Source organism: Salvelinus fontinalis, chromosome 14 (assembly GCF_029448725.1).
Source record: "Salvelinus fontinalis isolate EN_2023a chromosome 14, ASM2944872v1, whole genome shotgun sequence".
Classification (NCBI taxonomy): Eukaryota; Metazoa; Chordata; class Actinopteri; order Salmoniformes; family Salmonidae; genus Salvelinus; species Salvelinus fontinalis.
This window is the reverse complement of record NC_074678.1, coordinates 30,057,215-30,084,586: the sequence shown is the minus strand read 5'-3', so window position 1 is coordinate 30,084,586 and position 27,372 is coordinate 30,057,215. Positions and strand designations below refer to the sequence as shown.

The window sequence follows — 27,372 nt, the reverse complement described above, 5'->3', positions numbered from 1 at the left end:
TCATTATGTGCGGTGTAAAGGGGGGGGGGGGGGGGGGGGGGTTAAGCAGACTTGGTATAACTGACTTTTGTTGTTCTTGATGCATTCTTCTCGTTTTAAATCGGCCCCTTTTCAGATTGTGTGTAGCCATAAACGGCTTTTCTTCTTACAGGGGTAGCGAGCAAAGGACCAGCGTTCAGCGAGGAGCATGAGCGGCAGTACGCTGAAGTAGGAGCACTGGCTCTTGTAAAAAATCTGCGGACTAGGGGGCTAGTAAAAGAGGGAGAGGTGCCCAGAGAGCATACAGCTGTTTCGGTCGAGCGAGAGAGAGTTCTCCGGCGGCTGAAGAGTGGTTCTTGAATCGGACAGATGATGTTCCATCCTCTTTTCTGCCAATCACCCAAAGATGAGGACAACACCCAAACTGGCACGTAAGTAGCATTGCAGTCTAGAGTGGTCCGTGGACAGTGAAAAGCAGCATGCGCGAATGCAGTGCACAGCAGTGTGAGAGTATCGCATTATGAGCTTCAGTGCTTCGTGGGTTCTTTTTCCATTGATGTATCGGACATCATTTAAAGCTTGCTCAACACTCGCAAACATTAGATTTTATGTAGATTTTCTATTATAGCGTAACTATCCAAAGTGTGAGTGTTTTTTGGTTTGTTTCTTTTGTAGGCTACTGGCTTTGTTTTGTTTTTGTAGACTGGTTTAGGATGTTCCAATTATATTTTTGGGACATTTTGTTTGATTTATGAAATTCTCCTTATTTCTCAGCAGAAGTAATGTTTGATCTTTAGCCTAAACATTACTCTCAATAATTTTCAAGATTGTTTCATTTGGATTTGAACTATTCTGGCCAATTTGATGAGATTAGGCTGTCAATCATAAATAGGCCTATTGAAACGGGGTTGGTCCAAAGTAAATGTTTAAAATATATTTATACATTTGACTCTATACCTACAATACTGATTTCGAGTTTGGAGTTAATAAAAAATATACCAAATTAGAGAAAAATCATTAAAATATTGTTTTGCTAAAGCTAAGCAAGTCTAAGAATATTAGTTTCAAAATTGCACTTTTTAACCGTCCACTCCCTGTCCCTTTGGTATTTCATAGGCTATATGTATTGAGTGCTCAGAAGGTAATATTTTCTGTGGTGCACTGCTCTCCAATCACTGGCACGGCCCCTAGTGGACAATAATATGAAGCTTGGGGATTCATAATTCTATATATTTTCTTACCTGAGTCTCTCTCTCTTCCGCTCTCTCTCTCGCTGAGAAAAGGAAGGATCTGTTGAAAAAGTAAACCCATTTATTAAATAAACATATTACATCCAATTAGTAATATCAGGGCTGGTTTGGTTATGTTGGATTATATTGAGTAAATATTGATTTTTAAGGAGAAAGTGTGATGGGAGATTGCGTAATGAGTTAGGCTATAGGCCCAAGGGTTATTATGGCAGGCTTGGTTTATTATCGGGTGAGGTGTCAATTTTGAAAGGGAGCAATAGTGACTACATTTTTGAGAAGGGGAGGCTTTATAAAAAAAACAATCTATAACAAATTTCCTCTTTAAGACATTTTCACACTCATTATGCTCAAGAGTTGATAGGGATGGGCCTGAATTTAATGTTTGCTCTTACTATAAATGACAAAGTTAATTTGCCATGAATTGCAGTGATTTTCTTTTTTAGTTTATACAAAAATAAAATACCCTATACATTTGTTATCATGCCCTTTGCTCCGTCCAGCCTTCATTGCAAATATGGTTTATATGCTGCAAACAGAAGTAGAGGTTGGTTTGGTCTCAAGAGTGGTCAAATGGTGTTTGCCCGCAATTCTGTTAGTTGTCGGTTTGCTAATTACAAATGCAGGGAAACTCCTGTTAAGTATTCTTCATGATGTTGCAGACTCCCGCTGTTTCTTTCACATTATCATAAGCAGATTACAAATAGCGGGCAACACACCCATATGCAGATAGAGGAGAGGGCTATTTCTAACTTGCATTATAATGGTCTGCTCTGCTGTAGTCTAGGCCTACCTATCGCCACATCTCACCCAATTACTCAAATGTTAAACTTTTCAATATGGTGGTAATAAACTATGTACCAATTTCTATATAATTTAAATAAGTAGTGATGTTTGATGAAATATACAAAATAGGCCTATAATTATTTTATTTAAAATATAATTTTATGTAATATTATAGGTTAAGCATTGTAGATGCGTATCACTGAAATGTTTAAGATTTTGTAAGCACACGCTCACAAGAATGTGTCCTAAAAATACAGTCTATACAGTGTCCAGATTCTCGATACATTTATGTATTGGCCGATTTGATGCTTTTCCAGGATCTACAGGATCTACAGCATCATTCATAGCCAAATGTTCTACCATAAGTAGCCTACAAATGAAAAGGGATTATCAGTATACTAAACATGTAGTTGGTAGCTTTAACAAGTTATATTATTATAGTTCACAACAGAATAAATAAGTGTATTAGGCTATAACAGTGTTACATGACACCTTTTAGGTTCATAAATGTGGTTTTGCTATTGTCTATTTTGCCAGCAGACGGCGCTGAAGGCATGTAACAACGTGGCTTCATCTGTCTGTGTGGCTCATACCTAACCTTTTGAATATAGCTTATGTGTGAATTTATATATGTATAAACACGTGCTTTTACTGGATACATAGCGGCTTGTTACTGTATTTTGCTTCTCATATTCTATCATCTTTCGTAGCTCACATCTACAATGTAAATTAACCATCAGATCATTAACAAATAAAAACAATTGTATAGACCTATTTAAGACATGTATCTATCCTATAGGAGTTTTAACAATGCCAATTGTTGATGTTATGGGTTGAAAACCTATGGGCAAAATTGCATGTTATTTTGGCCTGTCATTGAAGTAGTGACCACTCTTGGTCATATTGTTAGTGAGTGAACTTTTTTTGTTTACTCAAATGTCCTACGACTAAGTGAATTTCAACAACAAAGGAATGGAAGTTAGGCTATATGTAGTCATGTTTTTGTTCGGGCTTATGTACTGACAACACCCGAAATAAAACTAGGCAACTTATTTGTGATGGGCTTGCCTCCGTTTTCTTTTGGCATTCAACTTCAGTTCAAGTGAAGCTCATCCATTTCAACAATGGGGAAACAGCTAAGATTACCTATCCCCTTCAATGTAAAAACCGAGCTGAACTTGCTGATCGGTTCCTTTTATGTTAAGTTAACTGAAAACACGAATATTTATTTCATGGATAGCTACACTACTTCTAATTACTAACAGTAAAGGAATAACATCACCCCTATGGCTATAGCCTCTACAACTAGACCTCTACATTCACAACTATTACTACAACTGTTACTACGGCCAAATGGTAATAAAGTGATTGTTCTAAGCAAACTTGATAGAATAATATAGGCTAGGATATTTGTACGTTGAAGTTTTGATTGATTTATGCCTCCATTTGCTTTGCCCCTGTTTAGTCGTTGGACATTTAAAAAATCAGGATATAGCCTACAAATAGAAAACACGATATAAAGATATTTACATTTGATTCAGTAAAGATGCAATATCTAATTAAGTTTAAAATGCTATTTATTATTCTCAACAACTTTTGAATGTTGGCTTAAAATAATAGCCTATATAAATTGAAACAGCTGAATTGGTCCAATATGCTGTTTACCTAACAATATAATTAAATGTATCCTACTGTATAATTTCTGGATCTTGTAATCCTTCGATTTTCAGTAGGAAGCACTTAAAGTTTGCCATCCTAGTGAAATGTTTCCACTTAAAGCACTTGCAATAATAAATATATAGCTTAGGCCTATTGGTTGATAACAGCAGATTCTGCCTCAGTGCTCCACCACTGACCGCAAGTAACCCCGCCCCTTTATGCTAAATAAAAGACACAATCCTGGCCGAGGGAACAGTCGCTCTGTGATTGGTCAGGTAAAAAGGCATTTATTCCCTGACAGCCCTCATCACATGAATGGTTGTCTATTAACTTGTTCAAAAAGTATCAGGAGTTGTCAAGGCTCTGGCGAAGAGGGAAAAGTAGTTTGTTGATTCTTTGAGACCAAGAGAGAAGTTTGTGGACACAACAGGACCTACTGGCTCAAAGCAAAAAGACGTTTACTATTTCTACAAAGTTACTGAAAACGACAAGGTAACTCCAGCTAACTACCTTTTGAGTTGGACTTTTTCAATTGGTTGGGCAAATTTAATAAAAATCTGTTAATAATGTATAACATGATGGAAACTGAACTGAAACCCCCCGCACCCCAGACAAATTCTGGGGGTACTGGGAATTCAAATTCATCTGGAAACAACCAGAAAAACAGTCCGGACCGAGTCAAGAGACCCATGAATGCCTTCATGGTTTGGTCGAGGGGACAACGAAGAAAGATGGCACAGGAAAACCCCAAAATGCACAATTCGGAAATAAGCAAAAGACTTGGGGCCGAGTGGAAGCTTCTATCTGAGAGCGAAAAGCGACCTTTCATTGACGAAGCGAAGCGTCTCCGGGCTCTCCACATGAAGGAACATCCGGATTACAAATACCGACCCCGGAGGAAAACCAAGACGCTGATGAAGAAGGACAAGTACACTCTGCCAGGTGGGCTGCTTGCACCGGGCGGCAATGGCATGGGCGCGGGAGTGGGTGTAGGGGGAGGCTTGGGCGGTGGGGTTAATCAAAGGATGGACAGTTACGCACATATGAACGGCTGGACAAATGGAGGTTATGGCATGATGCAGGAGCAGCTTGGCTACGGGCAGCACCCCGGTTTAAACGCTCACAACAACGCGCAGATGCAGCAAATGCACCGCTATGACATGAGCGCACTTCAGTACAACTCCATGACAAACTCCCAGACCTACATGAACGGATCACCCACGTATAGCATGTCCTACTCACAGCAAAGCACTCCTGGAATGACTCTGGGCTCCATGGGTTCGGTGGTCAAGTCAGAGTCCAGTTCCAGTCCCCCCGTAGTCACGTCGTCGTCTCACTCCAGGGGTGCTCCATGTCAGACAGGAGACCTACGGGACATGATCAGTATGTACTTACCGGGCGCTGAGGTGCCGGAGCAAACTGCTCAAAGCAGACTCCACATGTCCCAACATTACCAGAGCGCACCTGTACCCGGCACGACGATTAATGGCACACTCCCATTATCACATATGTAAATTAACTTTTATAAGAGAAACTGGACTACTCTGGACTATTTTTGTACAGAAAATTTGGGGTGGGAAATGTTGTATAGAACTCAAGGAAAGAACATAAAACTTTTTTTGTCTTTCTATTCTAAAGATAAGTTCTAGAGGAACGGTAGGAACTCTGCAAAAGTTTTTCAGTGATGTATAAGTTTGGAAAGTAGAAAGTGGGGGAGTCTCAATCAGATGTTTTATTATTGCAATCACCTTTTGTACAGTATTTATCAAAGAAACATAACAATCAGATGTAATGTTTGTAAACTACAAGAGGTTACATTTTTATAATCATAAAGTCTGCAGCAAAGAAAATGGCAGAATTGAAATTGAGTTCAAGATGCTTCTAAAACTGCAAACATTGGAATAGCGGTAGTAAAAGCAAAGCAGGTAAATGTTTCTCCTTGAGGGTCATTAGTACTAAACCATTTTAATTTCCTTTAAAAAAAGAAGAAGAAGCAGAAACCTTTCCTTGCAGGTTAAGCATAATTGTTAATTTATATTTTGTCTCCCACTTTTCATCTGTTAGAGGTATAAAGTTTGTGTTCTTTATTTTCTAATGATTTGTACGATTTATGTATATTTACTGTGATATTTTAAGTTTTTATTTCAAATTTCATTCCCGTAGTTGTATTTTAAATGTTGGCCTGTACGCAGCTGCCAACACTTCATGTATATATATATTCGAACTAATATCATCATTATAACAGTTACAATTTCAGCTGAGTTTTTTCAATATGCAGTTTGAAATGAATAAATTTTTGAAATTTGGATACTTGAAATTGTATGAGTTTTGATTTTATTTATCATTTAATTCATTAGATAAGATTGTCATCCACGCTCAATTTGTTGTGGATTGTCCATGTTTTGTATTGCATTTATGTTATTCATGTTGCGTCAATATTTATTAATCACATAATATGTAAGAACTTGATAGCCTTTCATATTCTGTCATATTTATTATATTTTTGTTTTTTTTACAATCCAAGGAAACACAGGAATAAAATAAAGCTATAATGTGCTAAATTTGAAATCATATTTCATCATAACTATCAACAAAGACAAAATCATAGCAAATCATTTTATTGTGTGGTTGCTCTGTGTCCATGTGCACGCATGCATGCCTTTGTCATTTTAAATCTTTAGATGATTAAGACTCAGGTTAACGACCTTTTAATGTTTTGTGAAAGGAGCAATGCCCCTAAGGATTACGAAGGACTATCGTGCAAAGTGTGTTGCCTGTAAACCAATGCTTTGAGGTGAAGATTATTCGCCCAAAATGTTCAAGATCCTCACCAAGGTATTCGTTCATTTTATATTTTTCCATAATCAATACACATCATTTGATTTATTTTATTTCTAATTCAAATTGAGAACAGGTTTGTTCGGGGCATGCATATGATTAAAAACAGGCCTATACTGATTTGAAATAAGTTTACCTCTCATGGATCAGAAAAAAAAGTTTGAATGTGACAACATAGACGTCGAGACAGTCCATTTGAGCGGCTGGATTTTAAAGGCATGTTTGTAGTATCGATCATTTAAAATGTAATAACATTAAAGGCTCTTGATATATGAATATAGACAGAGCCACTGAGCAACAACGAAAAAAATATGTTATATTACAAATAGGCATATTGTTACAAGCCTATAGGCCTACTTGTCTTGAAAGCATGCATGCATCACATCAACAGCATTTTTCATGTCGCTCCATATTAATTTGATTATTCGTTTAGTATCAAATTGTTCGACTGTCTTACACTGAATGTAGCCTGTTTAATGATTAAATCAAATGGAAAGTATTTCTGCAAAGAATCAAAAGACCCAAACAGCTCAAATAATTTTCACTCAGAGGCCTAAATACTGTAGCCCCATCTTCGAGTGGCCATTGAATTCACTGTTTATTCATATTAAGATTTTTAAGATAACCACGGTTCACACAGTTCATGTCGATGGGTCGATGGGCAAACCTTTAAAAAAAAATCCTGCCTGAAGTGTTTGCACTGTCATCTGTTGTTTAAAAAAAGAAACCTAGATGCATTTATGCGTTGAATATAACAACGTTTTAAATCTGGGGGTGTTCAACAAATTTTTTTTCTCTGAACTGTAGAGGTAGATTTGCACTGTTGCTTGCCAAGGCTGGGAAGCTTCTATTACACTAGGTCTCAGGGGAGAGGAGCTCACATTAACCGCTAAATGAATATTTGACGAGGGCTCATTTCAAAGTATTATTCGACAAACGTGTCCCTACCGGACTTTCAAGGGGTCAGGGAGCAGTGGTTCAATTATTTATTTATACAAGCAGTAGAATTGGTTGTAATAGCTGAACATGTTTCATAAACTAGGATTTTTAAAGGTCGAGTGTGTAAGGGCTTTTATTTTAATTTAGTGGAAGCAGCCCATGTCATAATATGTGAAATATTGAAGTATGAGCATTTAGCTGTAGTTTCATTAGTGTTTTTGGGGGGGAATGGGAGAAAATTAACATTTGATAGCCTATATGCATTTTACCTTCAAAGTCTATTGCAAACACGGAAGTGAAAAACATGCATGAAAATATAAACGGAGTACGTTTTCGTAGAGAGGTGTCGACTATATTCCCAGTAGTTGTGATAAGGTACAGGGCATGAACTAGCAATTATATTAGGCTACTGGACCTATTGAACTTGAGACTTTTGTGTTGGACTTCCATTGAGAGACTCTCGTCTTCTACACGTTGAATAAGGGATATAATGCTTTTTCTATTCCCTGGAGGAGCAGTAATCAGTCAAGGAATCCCCCTGTTGGCTCACCACAGTAGGAGGAAAGTATAAAAGAGGAGTGTTTAAAATTATTTTCAATTGCGTGATTTAATCTCAAAGCGCTCATTGGCGCTGGTGGTTTGTGTTAAATCCTCTCATGTTTTGAATGCTTGGACGTAGGCCCCCATATGCTTGGATATAGGCACTCATAAAACATTGACAACTAAATATATCGTTTTGTGTGATTTAGGATAACAGCACTGTATAAGAAGAGGACCCAATGGTTCAAAAAGGCCTGGTTTTGCTCTACCGCCGTCCGCCCAGAGTCTGCCGCAGCTATTTGGACAGCAACAGGTGGTAAGCGCGCTATGTTTTGCTCATAGTAAAACCCCTCAGATATTATCTTTTGATATCTTTGTGAAATGACACGCTCTTCCTGGAAAGTAATTATCATAACATATGAGTGCCCAACGTGTATAAACACATGTTAATCTCTAGTGTCCAGATCTCATTCACATGGGTAGGAAGATATAGCCTACGGCAAGAGACCTCCATATTTAATAAGATATAGGCTATGTAATATGTGTAGGGCTATACAACTTTTGTAGTTAATAAAATGTGTATCGTTTGATAAATTATATACAAACGTGAGAGATGTGTCCCATAGTGTTCTCTGATCCAGAGGTAGTGGAATATGCGCACAAGTAATGGTCGCCAACTAGGCTTCTAATCCAACCCCTAATCAGTCACCAGATTTAGCCTATTGATAGTACGGAGCAATGACGTCACATGTACTAGATTGGTAAATAGAGTATTTCATTTTCTCCCTGGGTAATATTTTATTGGACACACCACGTGCGAGAGTGTGTTCTTATAACATATTATGTATTGAATAAAACATCTGGAATAAAGTAATTGCATAGACAACATGTATAGGCCTACACGTATTTGCCTACACCTTTATTTCGATTGGTGGCATAATAGATTTTGAAAGATTATATTTGATTACTTATTAGTATTGTTGCTGTTCTTGTATTGTTGTTGATATTTTTACGAATTTCTGCTGGAAAATATTATGTCTCGTTACGCACATCATTGGGACTATCCATTGATAAGGTTCTAACTAATATCTACATTGTAAAGAAAACTACTTTTCTCTATAGTAATTACTTTTCTCGCTTTCTCTGCTGTAGTTTGAGGAGTTGGGGGTTGTAGTGGACGGTTTTCTGTGGGGGGATGCAGCATTGTGAGATTCGTTGAATTGAAATCTGTCAGATATGCCATCTATTTTAAGTCTCTCGTGGGGTGAATGGCAGTCGCTCCCTGATCCAGTGCAGGTGCAGGGAAGCAGGGGGATGGGGGTCTCTCTGCGCGGCCAAAATGCGCATTCTGTTCAATAGACCACACACTGTCAGCCAGCATGCCATCATCTCTGCGCCTCTCATACATTCTCAGAGCAGTGCAGGCCTTACCAGCTCGCCAGCAGATATACCGACATAGCCTGCACAAGCGCGGGACCGAATGACTCTCAAGATTGTTAATGATCACTTTTTCTGTTTTTACCACTCATGTTTGATACGAGAGGTTTATAGCCATATGCAAATGTGTGCTTTGAGAACATCATCAATTATTTGAAAGCATTCTTCAAGTTATTTCCGTTTGATTGATGTGGTGTGATCTTATCCCACTGGTCAAAAACTGGTTGAATCAACGTTGTTTCCACGTCATTTCAACAACAAAAATATTCAATATGATGACGTTGAATCGACGTAGAAGACTGATTTGGATTCGAAAAAAGTAATCAATGTAACGGAATTTCGTCTTCTTCTCAGCCAACTTTTAACCAACATCCAATTAATTACATGGTGACATTTTTTATCGATTTCACGTTGAATTCTCATTAGTTACCAACTCAACCAAATGTAAATCAAAACTAGACTTTGAATTGATGTCTGTGCCCAGTGGGATGTTAATAACAGTAAAATGTCGACCCTTCTTTTTCATAATCATCACCATGGCCATTTAGTTGTTTTCGATTGTGGACACACCCTAATTTGATTGATGGTGGGTTTTAAATGGTAAAACAGCGCCCCTAAACTCATTACATATTCTGGTTTCTAGGAGAGACGGGATTAGAACAGGGACGACAGTTCAATGGATTAGTAGCCTACCAGTGTGCTAGTAAATACAATATACCACTGTACTCAAGTTGCTATGGAGGCCGCTGGCACTTGCCTATAATTCTAATCAAACCGCGGTACGTAGCTCTGATAAGATACAACAGTTGGTCTCTCACGTTTCACTATTTCAGTGACTCCAGTTGTTTTGTGTTTTAATATAAAAAATATCAAACTAACACTTTTGAGGGAGAAGTTGAGAGTATTTGTTGCTGATTGAATTGAACATATCTGCACTAATCAGGTTATTAAAAGCACATTGCATGCTCTTCCAATGATGCGATGCAGTAAAAAAAACGAACTGCTTTAATATTGGAAGATTATGCTTTTTATGATGAAGCATGTCACCGCTTATCATAGTTTACAAACCCTTTATGGGACCAGTTTAAGAGAGGGACATTTTAAAAGTGGCATCTCAAACTTAAATGTATATTGTTTTATAACTAATTCAAGTTAATACACTTGCAATGACGGGATATAAGCTGATAATTGGCCCTTTTACTGAACAACAATATAAATCACCATCTCTTTATTTTTTAATAACGTCAAACGCTTCGCTGGATTGGCTCCGACTGTGAATACCTTTTCTTTGTGCAGTGTTGTTGGGAAGGGAACAATGCACATCTAATTGTGGAGATTTCAATCGCTGCGTGGTCACTACAAGTGAACAGCAAAGATATTGAACTTAGAGCAGACGACACGTCCACTGTCCGTTCTAGCCTTCACCATTTGTGACTCGAATTCCTTTATTCTTGGAAGGGAAACATTAACATGATTTGCACTGTACTGACCACTGCCTCCTTCCCATTCAAAGAGTCTAACCAAAACTTTAAACGGTCGCCTATAGCTGAAGTAAAGAAAAATATCTTGATTGTCAACATTGTCATTGTGTGAAGGGAAATAAGGCTGCGCGGACTTGTAATACTTTCATTTCAGGGACATTGTATCTGTCTGGCTACTGGTCTTTACTGACACATGTATACAGCAGTCTGTCAGGCAACCGGTGATTGCGGAATACTACACGATAGGCTGAATACATTTTAATCGTGTCGAAAAGTGAAAGCGTAGAACTTTATTGGTTAGGCTGTTATTGTGCGGAAACAAAGTTTACCCATGCGCAACAATAGTCGGACAAGTGTTTCTGCGTTTACACAGTTATTGGTCTGTTCACCCTATGCCTAAAACAATATATGCTTTGATGCAGCGGTGCAGCCACCAGGGGTGTGCAGTAAGATGCAGATCAAGCTCGAGCTTTATGGACCACTGACAGCCTGGGATAAAAACTAGGCGATGAGCTGAATGAGCTGAGTGCGCGGGGTGGTGAGCAGAACGTCTGTTTCAGACAGCTTTTAATAGTTGTGCTGCTATGTTGATGCTTCCCTTCAGGCCTTTAACCAAACACAGCTGTGATCAGGTTTTGCTTTTGCAAACCTAATAAATAACATAGCTGAACAATATGCATGATTAAATCTTACAACAAAAAAGTAGTTTGTTCACTTTTCATTTGTAAGTTATCTTTTGACATACCACTTTCTAAGAATTGTGTGTGTGTGTGTGTGGGTGTGTGTGTGTGGGGGGGGGGGGGTACCCCTAATATCTTCAATGTAGCCCCTTTTAAGCACAGGTTTAGCCAACAAGCATCAAATGGTGACAAATATGACTAACCTGTTAACTTATTTCGTTTTGGCACTATGGAATGTCAGAGACACTGAGGGCCTGAATGTTGCATCTGACTCAAACAAAGTTCGCTAGGCCTACTAGACTAAAAAAGTAATATGACAGGACTACCAACTAATGAACAATAAACCTATTAATATCAAATATAAAATGTCATGACATGTCTTACACAATCATACAATAAAAAACGTAACATTTAGTTTATTTTGTGAAAAGTGTGATGTTTATTCCAAATCTTTCTACAATCATATATGTTACATTGTAGGCCTACATATGACATTCGACACTTTTGGGTAAATATTTAGCAGACGAAACGTGAACTTCTTTGTCATTTCCCAGTAGTGGCAATGGTATTGTATAACCCTCTGTCGACAACAATGCACTGACTTCCCCAATAGCAGGTCTCATTGTTTACTTAATTCCTTCACGATTTCAGGCTTCATGCACCTCATATTGATCAACGATCACATTATAAACACCTGGGAAAGACCATTTCGGGATTTTAGACAAATCAGTAAGAAATTAAAAAAAAAAGTAGAAGCATTAGATACAGTATTTCAATCATTCAATATAAGCATATAGACATGTAGCTATGCATACAGTTTGAACAGTAGGCCTAGAAAAGTTTAGCCTTGTCCAACTTTATCAATGTGTTGTTTATCCCTGTGTCAGATCAAGATTGTTTTTGGAAATACATCCACGACACAGCTCGTTTGCTAGCGGCTCATTTTCTGTATGCTTTAGAATAAAGGGTATACAAAGTTTGTCTGAGCACTGACAGGGCACCACAACGGCCCTTTATATTTCTCTAGACATGATGCCCGAGTCATTTCAATGGAAGTTGGAGAACTACTCGCCTTGAGCACGTGGGTTTGTTGACAAAATAACTAAAACGATCACATATCTACATATTTAAAAAACGCACACGAGAATATTGGATACCGATATTGGATACCATGATTTAAGTAGGCCTAGCCTATTCAGTGGAGTTAGAGACATAAATGTGTTAGATAAAACTCAATTAAATAGGGCTGCTCTGACATAAAAATGAAATATTGTTGGTCTTAATAATAAACAACAGCAGAATTATTCCTCCCAGTGTGAGATTATGTGAGTGTATGACACAATCGAACAAATATCCTCTATAACTTGCGCCTCTATAAGTAAAAAAATGATAAAGCAGAGACTGAAAAATGTAATGAGTTCACGGTTAATCATTGATCATTCAAAATGGTTGTGTTAAATATACTAAATTACGGATGACTTCCCTCCAACAGTAAATGATGTCCTCCAACTGCTTGCCTTTTCTATCACTACCACCAGTACTGGAAAGCCGATTATGTTGAATCCATACATTTCCATGGATTGCATCACCCTAATTATAATACTCAAGACTGCTCTGTGGCTCTCTTTTTGAATGGTCTCTCTCATGCCGTTCTGCCGAAACCCTTCTGGAATGGAAAAATGGGTCTATTAAAAAAAGTCTCTAGAGACCATCCAAGGCGTTTTTCTGTGACTGATAATGAGGCATGACTCAGATGCGACAAGAGTCTGTCTGCATGGGGTAAACAGCGCCCTGGTTGGGAGAGGATGACACTCACTTCTGGGAAACATTAGGCTATTCATATATTTCTCATAATGTATTTTTTCCGTTTCTTAAACGTCCACTGTTGCAAACACAACATTACGTTTTACTCAAAAGACAGTGAATAATAATGATGACCTATTAATTCATTTGTTATAAAGGTCTACACTATTGGGTTTGGGGAGCTGCACCTGTTGCAGGGTTTAGTTAAATATAGGGCAAAGAGACAGAGGGGGTTGGAGGTATGCTGTTCTGCACTGCATTTGATTGTAAATAAGAAGAGTTCACACGCTGATCGAGTGACTAAGGGGAACAAGCGAACCATTTTAAATCAGGTGGCTATCTCCCTATCGCGGAGATCAGAGCTCTGTCACTCCCGAGCTCGTCATTGTGTCCTCCCTGCGAAATGACATCTCCCTCAGAAAAGTGCCTGGATGAGATTTCACTGTCTCTGCGCTATAGGCCCCAACCATTAGCATAACGCAGTGAAACGAGTTATGTAGCCTAACCTACCACAAGTAAAAACATATCGTCTGCTTCAAGATACGTTTTTCAGAGAGAGAGAGAGAGCCACCGTAAACATTTTTTTGTTGTTGTTCAAGACCCTATTTTGTATAACCTTCCATAGTTGTAGGTCTACATAGGGAAGTAATGCCCTATATTTCCATGGCTCATTGCTTAACTGATGAAGTGTATGGCCATATGAAGCGAGGCCACACAGTTGACAGGGTGGTGTCAGACCAAGTTACGACTTCAAGAAGAGATGAAGATCCCAGACAGCTGGAACGCTCTTATTGATTATGTGACGTTTTGCTTGATGATACGCGGGACATCTAAACCATGAGTACCTTCTACTGCGCGTGCATCTAAACCCGCAATCAGAACATCACTCCATCACACAGTTGCCCCGGGCGAGAGGAGAAAGGGGAAATTAATTAAATGGATCAATCGATCGAATCATAACTTGGTGACAGGGAATGGAAAAGGTAACATTTGAAAAGTGCAGTTTTTGATTAATAGTCATTTTGTTTAGGACTAAGCCTATCTTTCAGTACAACATTTCTGATTGTCTTGAACTCTAGGCCTGTGTAAGAACCAACTCAAAGGATGACCCTTGGGCGATTTCTGTTGCATTCCATGGGATACAGTAAAGTATCAAACCACTTTTTATTCTGAAATTCTGGGTAAAAAGTTTGAGAGGGCTGCTCAATAATAAACCAGTGCAGTCCTCGCTTTCTATAAGGTCTCATAAAAAATACACATACAACATTTGGAAATAGAGTATTGTCTATCAGGGTTGGGGTCAATTCAGTTTTCAATTCAGAAAGTTAATTTAACTTTAATTCATGAATTGAAAACCCCTCATACAAAACAATATTTTTAAAATGAATTGATCTCAAACATTGTTGTCCAATAGTAGCACACAGGTGGAATAAGTCTACATAAGTGGAAATTATATGAAATTGTGGTTTTAATAAGAGAACAACATTGATGTTCTTTCAGATTAGTGTGATTGCATAAATCTGTATTTGTAAATTCCCCTTTTGATACCCCAGTTCATTGAAGTAGTGTGAGTGGAAATTGTGCTCGGAATCTTGGACAGGAACAATCACTAAACACAAAGATTTGGGTGACTCAGATAGCTTTTTATTCAGCCTACATTTATTGACATTTAGACAGTACAAATTTAATAACAGTTATTCATACATGGGGAGGGGAGGCAGAGAGGGACTTGACCACATTGACACTGCAAGAAAAAGCACAAAACTGACTACTCCTCCACAACAACAGCCATTATTACAAGACTTTTATCATTATTATAAATATATAAATTATAATCTTGTAAATAATAAATGATTGTCAATATAACACAGTTGAAGAAATCCAACCTAATAACAAAATAAACTGCAAAAGGTACCGTATAAAAAGGACATTCATTGAAAATAAGGAGATGCAACTTTTTTGCCCAGTAGATTACAGTCCCTCTTGTTTCAGTAAGTAGGATAAAGCTTGGAGTGCCTTGTCGCCGTGGAAACTGCCAGAACAATTCAGTTGAAGTTTGAGGAGGTCAGCTTGCAGGGTCAACAGCTCCAGCCTCTGCCTGTGCCAACTTCTGTTGGGCTGGGGACTTTTTTAGTGGGCGTGTTAGCCCTGGCCTAGCCCTGGGTGGTAAGCAAGTCTGATATACATTTTTTGAGTCAGTTTGCAGCCTAGGCTCTCCAGGTGGCCTGTGAAATCGATTGTAACCCTGTGACCCTGTCTAGCAGAGGCATGGTTGACAACCTGGGTGAGAATTTAGTTGGCACTGACAGATCTCCACAGATTTCAGTAAGGGAGGCCTTTAAAACTGCTCTTCAGCGATGGGTGTGTGCTAGAAGTGTCCATTAAAAGATTTCAGCACAGCAGTTAGGAGAGAGTTGGTGTGTGTGTGTGTGTGCAGCACAGAGCGGCTGTTCTATTTAATCAGTTCAAGATTGTGTCGGTTTGTTGCATTACATGTCACTGGAGTTCACCGATCTACTGAGAGGATTTACAGTATTTTTTAGTAGTGATGTTTGATTGAGAGTTATCAGGGTGTTCATGCAGTTCTTAAAGTCCCCATTTTCCACTTCACTTGATTAAAAAAAAATATTATAATAATAAACCACAAAAATACCCCCCCCCCCCCCCCCCCCCCCAAATAATTGTTTTCATATTGAGTTATCTAGTAGATCAATTACATTAATACATGTCTATATTTGATGATAACTAAAGTTTACATAAGTTAGTGAAATACATATATCCAACCTTTGCTAATACTTCATGTTTTTAGAATGGTCACGTATGCTTATGACTTTGAAACCATTGCTTTTCCATGACATAGTTTAGCTTGCTTACATGTCTTCCCATGTGGATTGAGGATATGGCTTACCTCCCTGGGTGAAGGGTGAAGGTGCTCATGGCCCTGCAAATATGTGTCAACTTTATCAGTGATTTTGAAATTGTCATGGCGAGTCCCACAGGAGCATGTGTGAATAAAGGGCAGCTCTTCACAGGATATTTCAATCTGCTGTCTCTTTGGTCCTGGATATGCCCCATGGGCTCCCAAATGATGCTATTTGTCACGTTAAACAGACTGCTACTCTCTAGAGGGTGTTCTGTGTGTGTGAGTGTGTGTGTGCGCGAGTGTGTGTGTGTGTGTGAGTGCGAGTGAGAGAGAGAGATAGAAAGAGGGAGGACACTCGTCTGAGTGCCTGAGGATGCTATTGTGATTGATTGTATTTGATTGTGTTTGAGTGGGACCTATGTGATGCTTTTGAGAGCTTGTATCATCCCAGCAGTTTTCCTGTACCCATAGGGAAGAGAGTGCTGCAAGGTGCATGCCATTCGTATAACTGGAAAAACGCTTGCTCTGTTATTTGGAGATGACATTCATGGAGTGATCCTGTGTTAGCACAATGGACGTGTTTCACTATTATTTTCAAACTGAATGGATTCAGCAATAGGTGTAAACTTGAACTCAGTCGAGAGAGAGAATCTCTCTTGCTTTATTTAGCCTCATATCTAATCAATCCTCCCTTCAAGAGAACTATGTCATGTGTGTTCCTATGCAAATGTTTCTGTAAACATTGAATGGTAAGCTATCCTTACATTCTCTGTGTCTTATAACTCCATGCAAATGGCTAACCTACCATTTTCTCTCTACTATCACATGCATATACCAATATGGCCACAAGCATACAAAGCATTTATGTCTTCAACATAATATCTGCCACTAGACATTGTTTGTAGTAATGCTTCAGTATTTGTTTGTTAAAAGGTGAAAAAAGCGATTTTACACATTCCCTTCTTCCTGCTGATGTTTGTTTGGTGAAGGACAGGGTAGTGTGCAGAAACAGAGTTGGCATCAGAGAAAACAGAGTAGGTACCAGATCCACTTGTAGAGGCTTAATCAACCATTTTTTTGTGGCAGCAGCAATATATTTCTGATTACCTTTTGGATTTATTGGGCGTAGTGTGTGTGTGTGTGTGTGTGTGTGTGTGTGTGTGTGTATGTGTTTGTGAGTATGCGCACGCGTGCATGTGTGTAGGTTACTGGGTGCCTGTGTGTGTGATTTAATGAGGGATTTTTTGGCAAGTTGGCATTGCTCATCAGTGTCATGGCAGTTTTGTTTCAAAAGTGCTGGTGCTGGAGAAAGAGGGATTTCGGCCCATCAGCAGTATGTGATGTCAGCATGCCGGGACAACAAAGGACAGCTCCAAATCCATGGCGTTTGCAGCATTATGGGGGCCCAGTCTGGGCTGAACATGGCCCCTCTTTCACTGGAACAAACATACTAGAGCCCAGCTAGCTAGAGCACCATCACAGAGTGCAGTGCACACACACAGGACTTCTGCTTTTCACCCCTGTTTATTCATCATCTCCACACTCAATTACATAGGCTTTACCTATATGAGGAGAATATTTGGGAGAAATGTTAATGATAAGGAAGTTGGTTTTTGATAGCATTATGGTCAATTAGCTGATACTTCCAATCCAACACACAAAATCAGTATTGGGCCTATGCGTTTGTATGAAAAATGTGATATTCTATGGGTACATTGTATACAAACAGTGATCAAGTGGCTCAAACTGGGTAAATCTTGAAAATACAATACTCATTTTCATCGGTCACGTTCAGAGCTGTAACTTCCTGAAAATCTTATATGAGCCTTGTGATTCGCGACTTGTGCTCCAACTGTAACAGAAAAACTGATATTCAAAGTAGACACACACCTCTGTTTGGTTAATGCTTTGGCTAAGTTACTGTAAAGCCACCTGCAGTTCTCCTTGCAAGTTAGAATTACATATGGTGATTTCAGTAGTCATGTTGGCACAATAATAACTAGCATGCTGTCTGAAGCAGAAGCACTCAAAGAAAACATGTTAACCATGTCTGTATGCATTCTGGGAAATCTACTTAAAAGTCGAAGGATTTCATAATTCCGCATATAGTTTAAATCCTTGTTGGTCTGGAGCTAATATCAAAAGTACAATTCTCTATATTTCTAAACATTTTGCATTGGAAAGGAATTGGGGACATTGCAATGAGGATATTCTTCATCCCTGGCATTATTACCATTAAAAAGTTTAACCTTCTTGAACCTATTTATCTACATCTTCAATAAAGTTCCTCTGAGCCACTCCAAGGAGAGTGAACAGTCTGTGTTTCAGAGACACTGCCAAGCCAAAGAACACAACGTGGTCTGGCTGGCATGGGCCATGGGCAGGCCCTGAAGGCAGGGCATTGTAAGAGACAGACAGACTACACGGATCCCCAACAAGTCCTCTTTATGATGGGGAAGAATTATGATTGCTATTCCTCGCAGTGGAGCCCTCAGATCAGCCTGTAGTGGGGTTATCGGAGCTAGATGCCTACAGTAACATACAGTAACACAGCAGCCCCCATTCATTACATGCCCATGTGTATTAAACTACTGGAAGAACGCGAGGCAGCTGCAGTATATAGTCCAACACAAGGCAACACATTCTTTTCTGCTCCCTACTGTCTGTCTTGGTACAGGCCTGTCTGTCTTTGGTACCCTCTGTGTGATTATACAAGCTTGCTCAAAAACTTTCTACAGAGATTTGTTTTCGATGTTTGGTGATAAAGGGGGACTTCATGTTGGAATGGCAACCCTAAAGTGATTAATTTGTATATAGCCACCATTGTCATAGACTTTTCTCTCTGCTACCGCACAGCAAGCTGTACCGGAGCACCAAGTCTAGGTCCAAAAGTCTCCTTAACAGCTTCTACCCCCAAGTCATAAGACTGCTGAACATTTGAAGGAACAAATTACCCCCCCCCCCCTTTTTTTACACTTCTGCTACTCGTTGTTTATTATCTATGCACAGTCACTTTTCCCCTACCTACATGTACATATTACCTCAATTACCTCGACTAACCTGTACCCCCGCACATTGACTCATTGACATTAACACATTGTAAGTAAGCATTTCACTGTAAGGTGTTGTGTTCGATGCATGTGACAAATAAAATTGGATTGGATTTGCCTGAAAAATATATTTCCTCGATCTAAAGGCTGCCAGATACAATGCATGGTGTTCTAAATACATATGTAACACATAGTAAACCAGAATTTGTTTATGTGCTTTATTTTGTTACAGAAAAGATGAGAGGAGATTGCTGAAATCCATATGACCAAGACGACACCTGTCTGTCCAGGAGACGGATACCTCACCAGATATGGTAGGTTTGGGGGTGAAGAGAAGAGAATAGACCGGTTGCATGTTATCCATTGGTACACCTTTGTACACCTTATTGCTCACAGCTACTATTACTAATACTCCTCCCCTCTAAAAAATGAGAGTTCTCTTCCTTACTTGAGAAATATTCTGACGTTTCCCATTACCTCTGAGAAGCCTTGCCATGCTTATTTTTCCTGGTTGGTTGCATTCTCCAATGCCCTGAGAGGGTGGCAGGCCCAACAATCACTATTCCAAATTGAGAGTGGCACAAAGAATATGAATTCAGTCATTGGAAGACTGCCATTGGTTGTTCTTTAGAACAGCTGAGTGGTAATTACTCAGAGAGAGGCTGCGTTTAAACAGGCAGCCCAATACTGATATTTTTCCCACTAATTGGTCTTTTGACCAATCACAGATTTCTTCACGTCAGATTTTTTTCAGAGCTGATCTGATTGGTCAAAACACCAATTAGTGAAAAAAATATCCGAATTTGGTTTCCTGTGTAAACACAGCCAGAGAGAGACCGAAGAAAGTCTACTGATCAACTTACACCTCAGTGCCCGGTTTCCCGATAGCAATGGAACTTCGTGTTACAAGTGTTTTAACAATGCATCTTACCTACAACGGCCGAAGATGTAACATGCGTTTCCCAAAACACCACGCAGAGAGAACGGTCGCTAAGTGCGTCGTTGGAGCATGTGTCGATACTGATAGGATGGAAAGAGAGAAAGCGCTGTTCTCGGTTCAGCTTTCTCCATTGAAATCTTACCTTATTATAAATTATTTCACAATACTGACGACGGATCAGCTACTAGAAAGATATTACCGCCTACGGCTGCAAATATTGAGGCGGCTTATTCTAATGCTTCTCATTAAAAATGCATAAAATCATTGATTTGAAACATCACTGCGCATGACTACACATCATGGAATATATTGGGACAAATTACAGACAGTAGACTAAAAGTAGGAAAATAGAGCTCAATTGATTGAACATGAAATGCATTTCAATATGATTGAAATAGGCCTATAGTTTACATTTTAATCCAGTCATCTCTTTTCGTTTGAAGCATCGTTTTATACGTCGCTTGTTTGTATCAATTGCAAAGCCTGTATTTGTAGTCAACTTTTTTCTGAAGTTATCGGCGGTCACAGAGCGATGGCTTAACCATGTGATTCTATGTTTTGCGGAGATCTTCTGTTTATAAAATGAGGGCAAAAAAGCGGCACTTCTCTGTTCTGGAAGTGGTCTGAGGCAGGCATTCGATTTAGAGCGTTTCAAGTGCAAAGTTAATAACGATGGTTTAGGAGAATAGTTTGGCGATTTAACAATGCTCCTACGAAGGTTCTAAAGATGAATTTAACCTTAAAATGCTTTTAGGAAACCGGGCCCAGATCTGATCCTAATCCACGTCCATTCGATCGTTTTAAGATTATTTACAGTATCTGTCACTTTTTAGTATCGTCAAGCCTGGTCGTATTCTATTCTTGTGCACCTGGCTTGGATATCCCTCATTAACAAACCGGTACAACACATCATGGAACCACTGAGATTCCTACGTCCACCCTACTTTCTCTACATATGAAAAGAAAAACAGTGTACATTACTGAACCCTTTTCTGGTAGTGACGTTTCAGACAGGGACACGTCCCAGTTCTCAGTCCCTTAATGTCCCCAGGCATTGTGAAAGCGTCCCTCCACCCCTACTTCTGTCACACAGTGCGGAGAGAAAGACGCATTGGGCCCTTGTGGAATGTGGCATGTCTCTGTGAACTATTCCCTGCTTTGTCATAAGAGTTTTGTGTGGTGGAAACACAAAGTTTCCTTTTTTCACACCTCCTCTGTGGTGGCTCAGTGTTGGTCCTCTGCTGCAGCTGGCCTGTGCTCAGGAACAATGACATTCTTTAGGTTTAAGGCCCATAAAATATGGCTATTTCAAGTCAACAACCTAATGTGTCTGTGTCACCAGCCATATTAACTGTGAAGCACTTGCCTTCTCCAGTCTTTCAGTTTGATGGGGCAACATGGGGGCAGAGCGGATCCAATAAGAGGTGATTTACTGTAAAGCACAGTGGAATATCACCATATCTGAAATGGAAATAATGAATCTCTTATTAGGATGGTTATTTCAGGACAAGTCACAATTTGAATAGAAATTAATCTAATTTTAAAACCTTGGTCACAAAGAGTAAGACTCAATTTAGACCCAATCTAAAATGAATGAGAGCATCTTAAGGGACACAGTGGAATTGGCAAAACCTAGTCTATTTATGTTAGTTAAGGACCCAAGCTGGAGACGTGTAACCCATTATGGAACCTTCAGTTAAAAAGTCTACATTACATTGTCACGACATTGTTGTAATGGTAGGAAGATGGCTTTATGAAGGCGGCTTCCAGAAAGGGATAACCAGGATTTGTTACTTTTGCTCATTTCCATGGTTAAATATTTAGGTAGTGCAATGATTGAATATTGGAGTTTCATATTTGCTTTGTTCAACGGTTGTTGAAATTCAAATAGAGTGAAGTCCCATTGGGGTGCTTGGTTTTATTGACCAAACTCCGGATGGGTAAGTCGAGACTCATTACGCTCACACACATGGCGCTTTGTCCACTTGTCATGTTTGAAGAATAACGTTTTACTGCTCACACATCCCATTGTCTTCAGATGATTGATTAAACATCTATGTACTTTGGATTGTAATATAGTATTGAAAAGGACTAACGCTTGAACTAATTCCTAATACTGTAGCCTGCAGCCCTCATAGAGACAAGTAATTGGAAGTAAAACCATGATGTATCAAACCAGGTGTAGACATTGTCAATGTTGTTGTGCAGGAATGCAGTGATCTGGGATCTTTCTTGACTTCAAAACAACGTTGGTAGTATGGGAACACATCTGCCTCTCACAGGGCAGCCATCACTCAGGTCAGAGAGGAGATGCAGGACTTCTAAGGGAGAATGTGGTGGAGGAGAGGCCAACTCCATCTGTCGGGAGAGTTTGTTCCAGCCGTGCGCCTGGCCGCACTGACGGGATTTGAGCCCACATGTTTGGGCCACGAGGTTGGGAGGACAGAGCAGAGAGGGACAGGGGGGACAGAGGGGGTAGAGGGGCACTCTGGCTTCCTCCCACAGACCCCAGCATGGTGCTCCTGGAGGCCGGTAGCTGGAGGAGTGGCCCGGGCTTCAGGCCTTTGTCACTGGGGGGATGAGAGGATGGGGGAGTGGGGGAATACTGGGACCCTGCAGGGAAGGAAGCACATATACCCTCCTCCTCTTCTAACGACAGCAGGGGGAAAAGCACATTACATGCTTGCAAGTCTACCCTCTACTATTATTGTATTTACTGAATCTTGCAGGGAGATTGGTTCCTCCTCTATTACTTTAAAACGTTTGATGCTCTTGTATGGACATGAAACACCCACATACACACATACATCCAAGATAAGATAAATAAAATAATGCCTTATGTGCAGCCAGGCAGTTTAATCAAAAGTATTTGTTTTTTATATTAAAAAAAAAAAAAAAAAGGCTATGAAATCTCTTGTCTTTCCCCTCTAGTTTTCCCTGCCATGGTTGTGATAATTGGATTTTCTGGGCACCTGTATGAGTGCAGTATATCCAGCGGATTATAACCAAGGAAAGGGTGAGTCAACTCTAATTATTGTCAAGCAGCCTCAACCCCCTCTCTCTATAGGATAGTTGCCCAGTCGCTGCTCTCCCATCCACCTCATATCAACAGAACTGGGTTACTGTCTGAAAACAGCCAAGCTATGGAGAGGTAGGCTCGAGGAGGCCTTCAGCAGGTACTGAAATTGACACAGTTTACTCAGAGATTGCGAAAATTAGGAAAAGTTGTTTCTACACTTAGACAAACCATGAACATTATAAACTCACTTCCGTCTCCAAAAACAACTCTGAACATATAAGAAAACATATTTGCATGGGAAATAAGTAGAGAACACGCTGTGTTCTTCTTCCGCCCACACTGTGCTGGGCCAAGACAGGAGTAGATAGTGAGTGTTTGTAAACAGTGCGTGACGGGGGGGATGCAGAGACAGGAGAGGAGAAGGGGAGTGCTGGGGTGTGCTCTCCTTTGCTCACGGTCCCACAGAGAAACCCGAGGAGGGAACTGTGACTGAGCGGGGATGAGCGATGAACAGACAGGGCTTGTCCACAGACAGTCAAAGGGAGAGCTGGAGCTCTTTAACCATGGGGAGGGAGGGGAGCAGGATGGGGAAGGATGGACTCACAAGGTGTCCGAGCCGAGGCAGGTAATTCATCAGGCCATTCTCTCTCTCCAGGATAGGCTGCCCTACCGGCCAGGCCCAGCCAGCAGGAACTTCCCATGGTCACCTCCGCTCTGCTTTGAGGGACTGAGAATCCTAATGAGCTGGAGGGCTCCACATTTACCACGGCTGATTAACTGAGAACAATGAGGCCAAACAGAACTCACAGGCACTCACAATAGTGACTAGAGAGCCTCAAGGCGTTGTCTCTGTATTTTTTTGAGGGGAGAGAAAATGAGAGAGCGAGCGAAAGAGGAGAATGGAGGGGGGGAAAGTGAACAAGACTGTAGTTTTGTAATGCTTTGTTTTATTTGTTTAGAGGAAAGAAGCGATACCTTGAATACTTATTGTCACTATAATATATCCATGAGGCCATATATGTCCATAGCCAGCACATGCTATTAGTTCCTGTTAAAAAGGTGGGGTATAAAGTTGGAGTTTGGACTATAGCTTATGTAAGGGGGCGGCAGGGCGGCAGGGTAGCCTAGTGGTTAGAGCGTTGGACTAGTAACCTAAAGGTTGCAAGTTCAAGTCCCCGAGCTGACAAATCTGTTGTTCTGCCCCTGAACAGGCAGTTAACCCACTGTTCCTAGGCTGTCATTGAAAACAAGAATTTGTTCTTAACTGACTTGCCTAGTTAAATAAAGGAAAAAAATAATGTTTAAATTATATTTATAGCATGCTAAAAAAGCAGTTGCACCATTAGTCATTTCCTCATGCAAATGAAGCCTAGCTATTTGCCTACATAGGCCTGCTATGTGTAGTGAGACCTAGCTACACCACCCCCTCACAGGGGCCTAGTGAACGAGGGTTGTTCTGACAGCTAGTGAGTGCCATTTAAACCCAGCCAACCTCCACCGATTACCATCTACATATTTATGGAGAATATGAGCATTATATGGTACCATTTCAATTAATAACCCCTTTTTTACTGACTGAATGCTTTGTATTCTCGACTATGCAATTAGTTTAGAATGGCTAAGAGATCAACTTCATTAGCAATTTTTGTACTGAAGGTGCCCGCTTCGGCCAAATGTTCGTTCTCAGTGGAAAGCATATCTCTTTGGAAAAGCTGTCCTAAATTAGTTTCTGTATCAGTTAAAGACTATTTCCTCTCTGCTTTAAACTTGGGTGTGATAGAGGAACCTCTGGAATATTTATGGAGGGGAAAATAAATCCAGAAAGACAATTTTGCCATTCGGTTACATGTTCTGCCTTCCCTTCTTGTGTTTTTCCAATTATTTAATGCTATTTAAATATAGCAGAGCCGACACATGCAGTTCACTGTAGTGGGGCCTGAAATAAGTCACGCTTTAATTGTATTTCATAAATGATAATAGGAGCCCATCACAGTAAGCTAGCTGTAATAAAATGATAAAATGGACAATTATGAAAAAATCCAGGCCCTTAATTTTCTAAACACACTCCAGAGAGTGTCTTTAAGCCGGGCATATTTGACTAGATGTTGAACAGTATTCCCCTCAGTGAGGGCTGCTGAAGTGCTGTGAATTACAGTAGAAGTGTTTTGTATGTTGTACAGTAACGTGTAGTACTACAAACTGTAGTGCCACTTCATGAAATACTATTTATCCAATTGTCTGCAGGGAAAGGTTTATATTCATTATATTCCCTATGTATATAAGGCCAACTCAAATAATGATTGGCAGAATAAACCATACAGTACAATATGTGTGCTGAAGGCAGGCCTGAATGTAGACACAACCAGGGTCTGTAAATCAGTCATTTCCCCATCATTGCAGGAAGGAAATGGCTGGTTTGTACGTTGGTGTTTGTGGTCCCCGGTCAGCCAGTGGGTCAGACAGAGATAACACCTCTCTCTTTAAGGGGCTCTCAAATTCCCAATCAGTGTTTGACTTGGGAGACAGGTGATTACTCACACCTTGGGACCTTGCCTCTTTCTGCACCCGGACTCCACCCCACCTCACCCGTGCCAAGCATGATCCATCGGTGAGGCAGCATGTGCCATGTGATGATACGCCGTCTGCTGGTGGGGCAAACCCACTGCTTGCTGTCCCTATCAATCAATGAAATATTTTTTTCTGTAACATATTTCATACAAAGCAAGGGCTTTTTTTTAACCTTTATTTTACTAGGCAAGTCAGTTAAGAACAAATTCTTATTTTCAATGACGGCTTAGGAACAGTGGGTTAACTGCCTTGTTCAGGGGCAGAATGACAGGTTTTTACCTTGTCAGCTCGGGTATTCGATCTTGCAATCTTTCCCTTACAAGTCCAACACTCTAACCACTAAGGCTACCTGCCACCGCTTTACACTAAAAAAGAAAACACAAGAAAAGGGAAATAAAAAAATATTCATCACTAAAAGTACATCTGAAAGGCATTATGGTAACCAGCACATAAAGCAGGGAAAAGCATGAATTTACACAAGGTAAAATATAAGGGCAGGCAATGAATCCCTTTTATCCAGATAAATGAATGACTGTACATTGCATTTACTTGGAGGGCATCAAGACCTCAACCATGAAATCCTACGGTGCAGTATACCTGTAACATGTCTCTTTCCCAGGTGTCTTTCTGACGTTCTTGATGCACATCCAATGATGAGTGGGTGATGGAGGTCCCTCTGCTGTAACCCTGACCTGCAGAGCATAATGACCGCTCCAAAGACAGGACCTAAGGAAAGATGAGTCAAATGAAACACATCTAGACACCACTGCTTCTGCTGCAAACATGATGGCATGATCTGTCTCTGTGAAGACAAAAACAATGTACCTGTTGTGCAATTCTCAGATCATATGGTTCATTTTGAAACGATTAAACTGAAACAGTGAAACTTTTTACCAATAGAGGTTACGCTGCTCATGATATGAACTGTATCGTCTGTTGATGTATTATATTTCATGATGTTACATATCTTCAATAAATTTATTGGTGTCTTTGGTAGAAATATTGAGCATTACAATATTTGGAAACTGGGGTAGGGAGTTCACAACCAGAGCAGGGGAAGGTAATTGCAGGTCTTTGTTCCAGCCCTCCAGGACAGAGAATACCCCCCTACACACACCATTTGCCGCTGTAGGTTTAGAGATCTACAGATGGCCTCTGTAAATATCTGAATAAGGCTAGCCTCTACCGTGTAAATGATAACACCATTTCTGGTCATAATTTATCTAAATACAGGACATTGTGGGGTAACTCTATACTCCAGTATGGTGTGTGTTATCGTATATTGTTCATGTTGTATCACTGCAACCCTCAGGTGATGAAACGGTCTCTGTCACATTAGCTGCCCTCTCTCGCTCTACTTTTTCTGGAAGCTCCCAGGCCAGCTTTCAGCCATGGATATTCATCCCCCTTTATTTAAAACACACATGTTCCACTGCCTGCCAGTCATTCATCACTGCCAACTAGAGTGGGTATGTGTGGCCATTTAGGCTTATTGATTAGCCATATCATTCACAGATATCTCTCTCAAGTATTTACTGTGTAC

General features: G+C 40.0%; 1 protein-coding gene and 1 long non-coding RNA gene across 2 annotated transcripts; both read left to right on the top strand.

Annotated features, from left to right (window-relative positions):
- Positions 1-55: 55 nt before the first annotated feature.
- LOC129810596 (uncharacterized) lies at positions 56-26,829 on the top strand. The gene is made up of 5 exons (XR_008752750.1): positions 56-410; positions 8,198-8,304; positions 19,535-19,616; positions 23,174-23,258; positions 26,449-26,829. It is a non-coding gene; the product is annotated as an uncharacterized LOC129810596 (long non-coding RNA).
- LOC129810595 (transcription factor Sox-2) lies at positions 433-5,988 on the top strand. Its single transcript, XM_055861278.1, has one exon. The coding sequence runs from the start codon at positions 4,238-4,240 to the stop codon at positions 5,183-5,185; it is 948 nt and encodes a 315-aa protein (XP_055717253.1). The 5' UTR covers positions 433-4,237; the 3' UTR covers positions 5,186-5,988.
- Positions 26,830-27,372: the final 543 nt, after the last annotated feature.

Excerpts from the sequence above, each read along its gene's own strand:
- LOC129810595 (XM_055861278.1), top strand. The coding sequence starts at position 4,238 with ATGTATAACATGATGGAAACTGAACTGAAACCCCCCGCACCCCAGACA.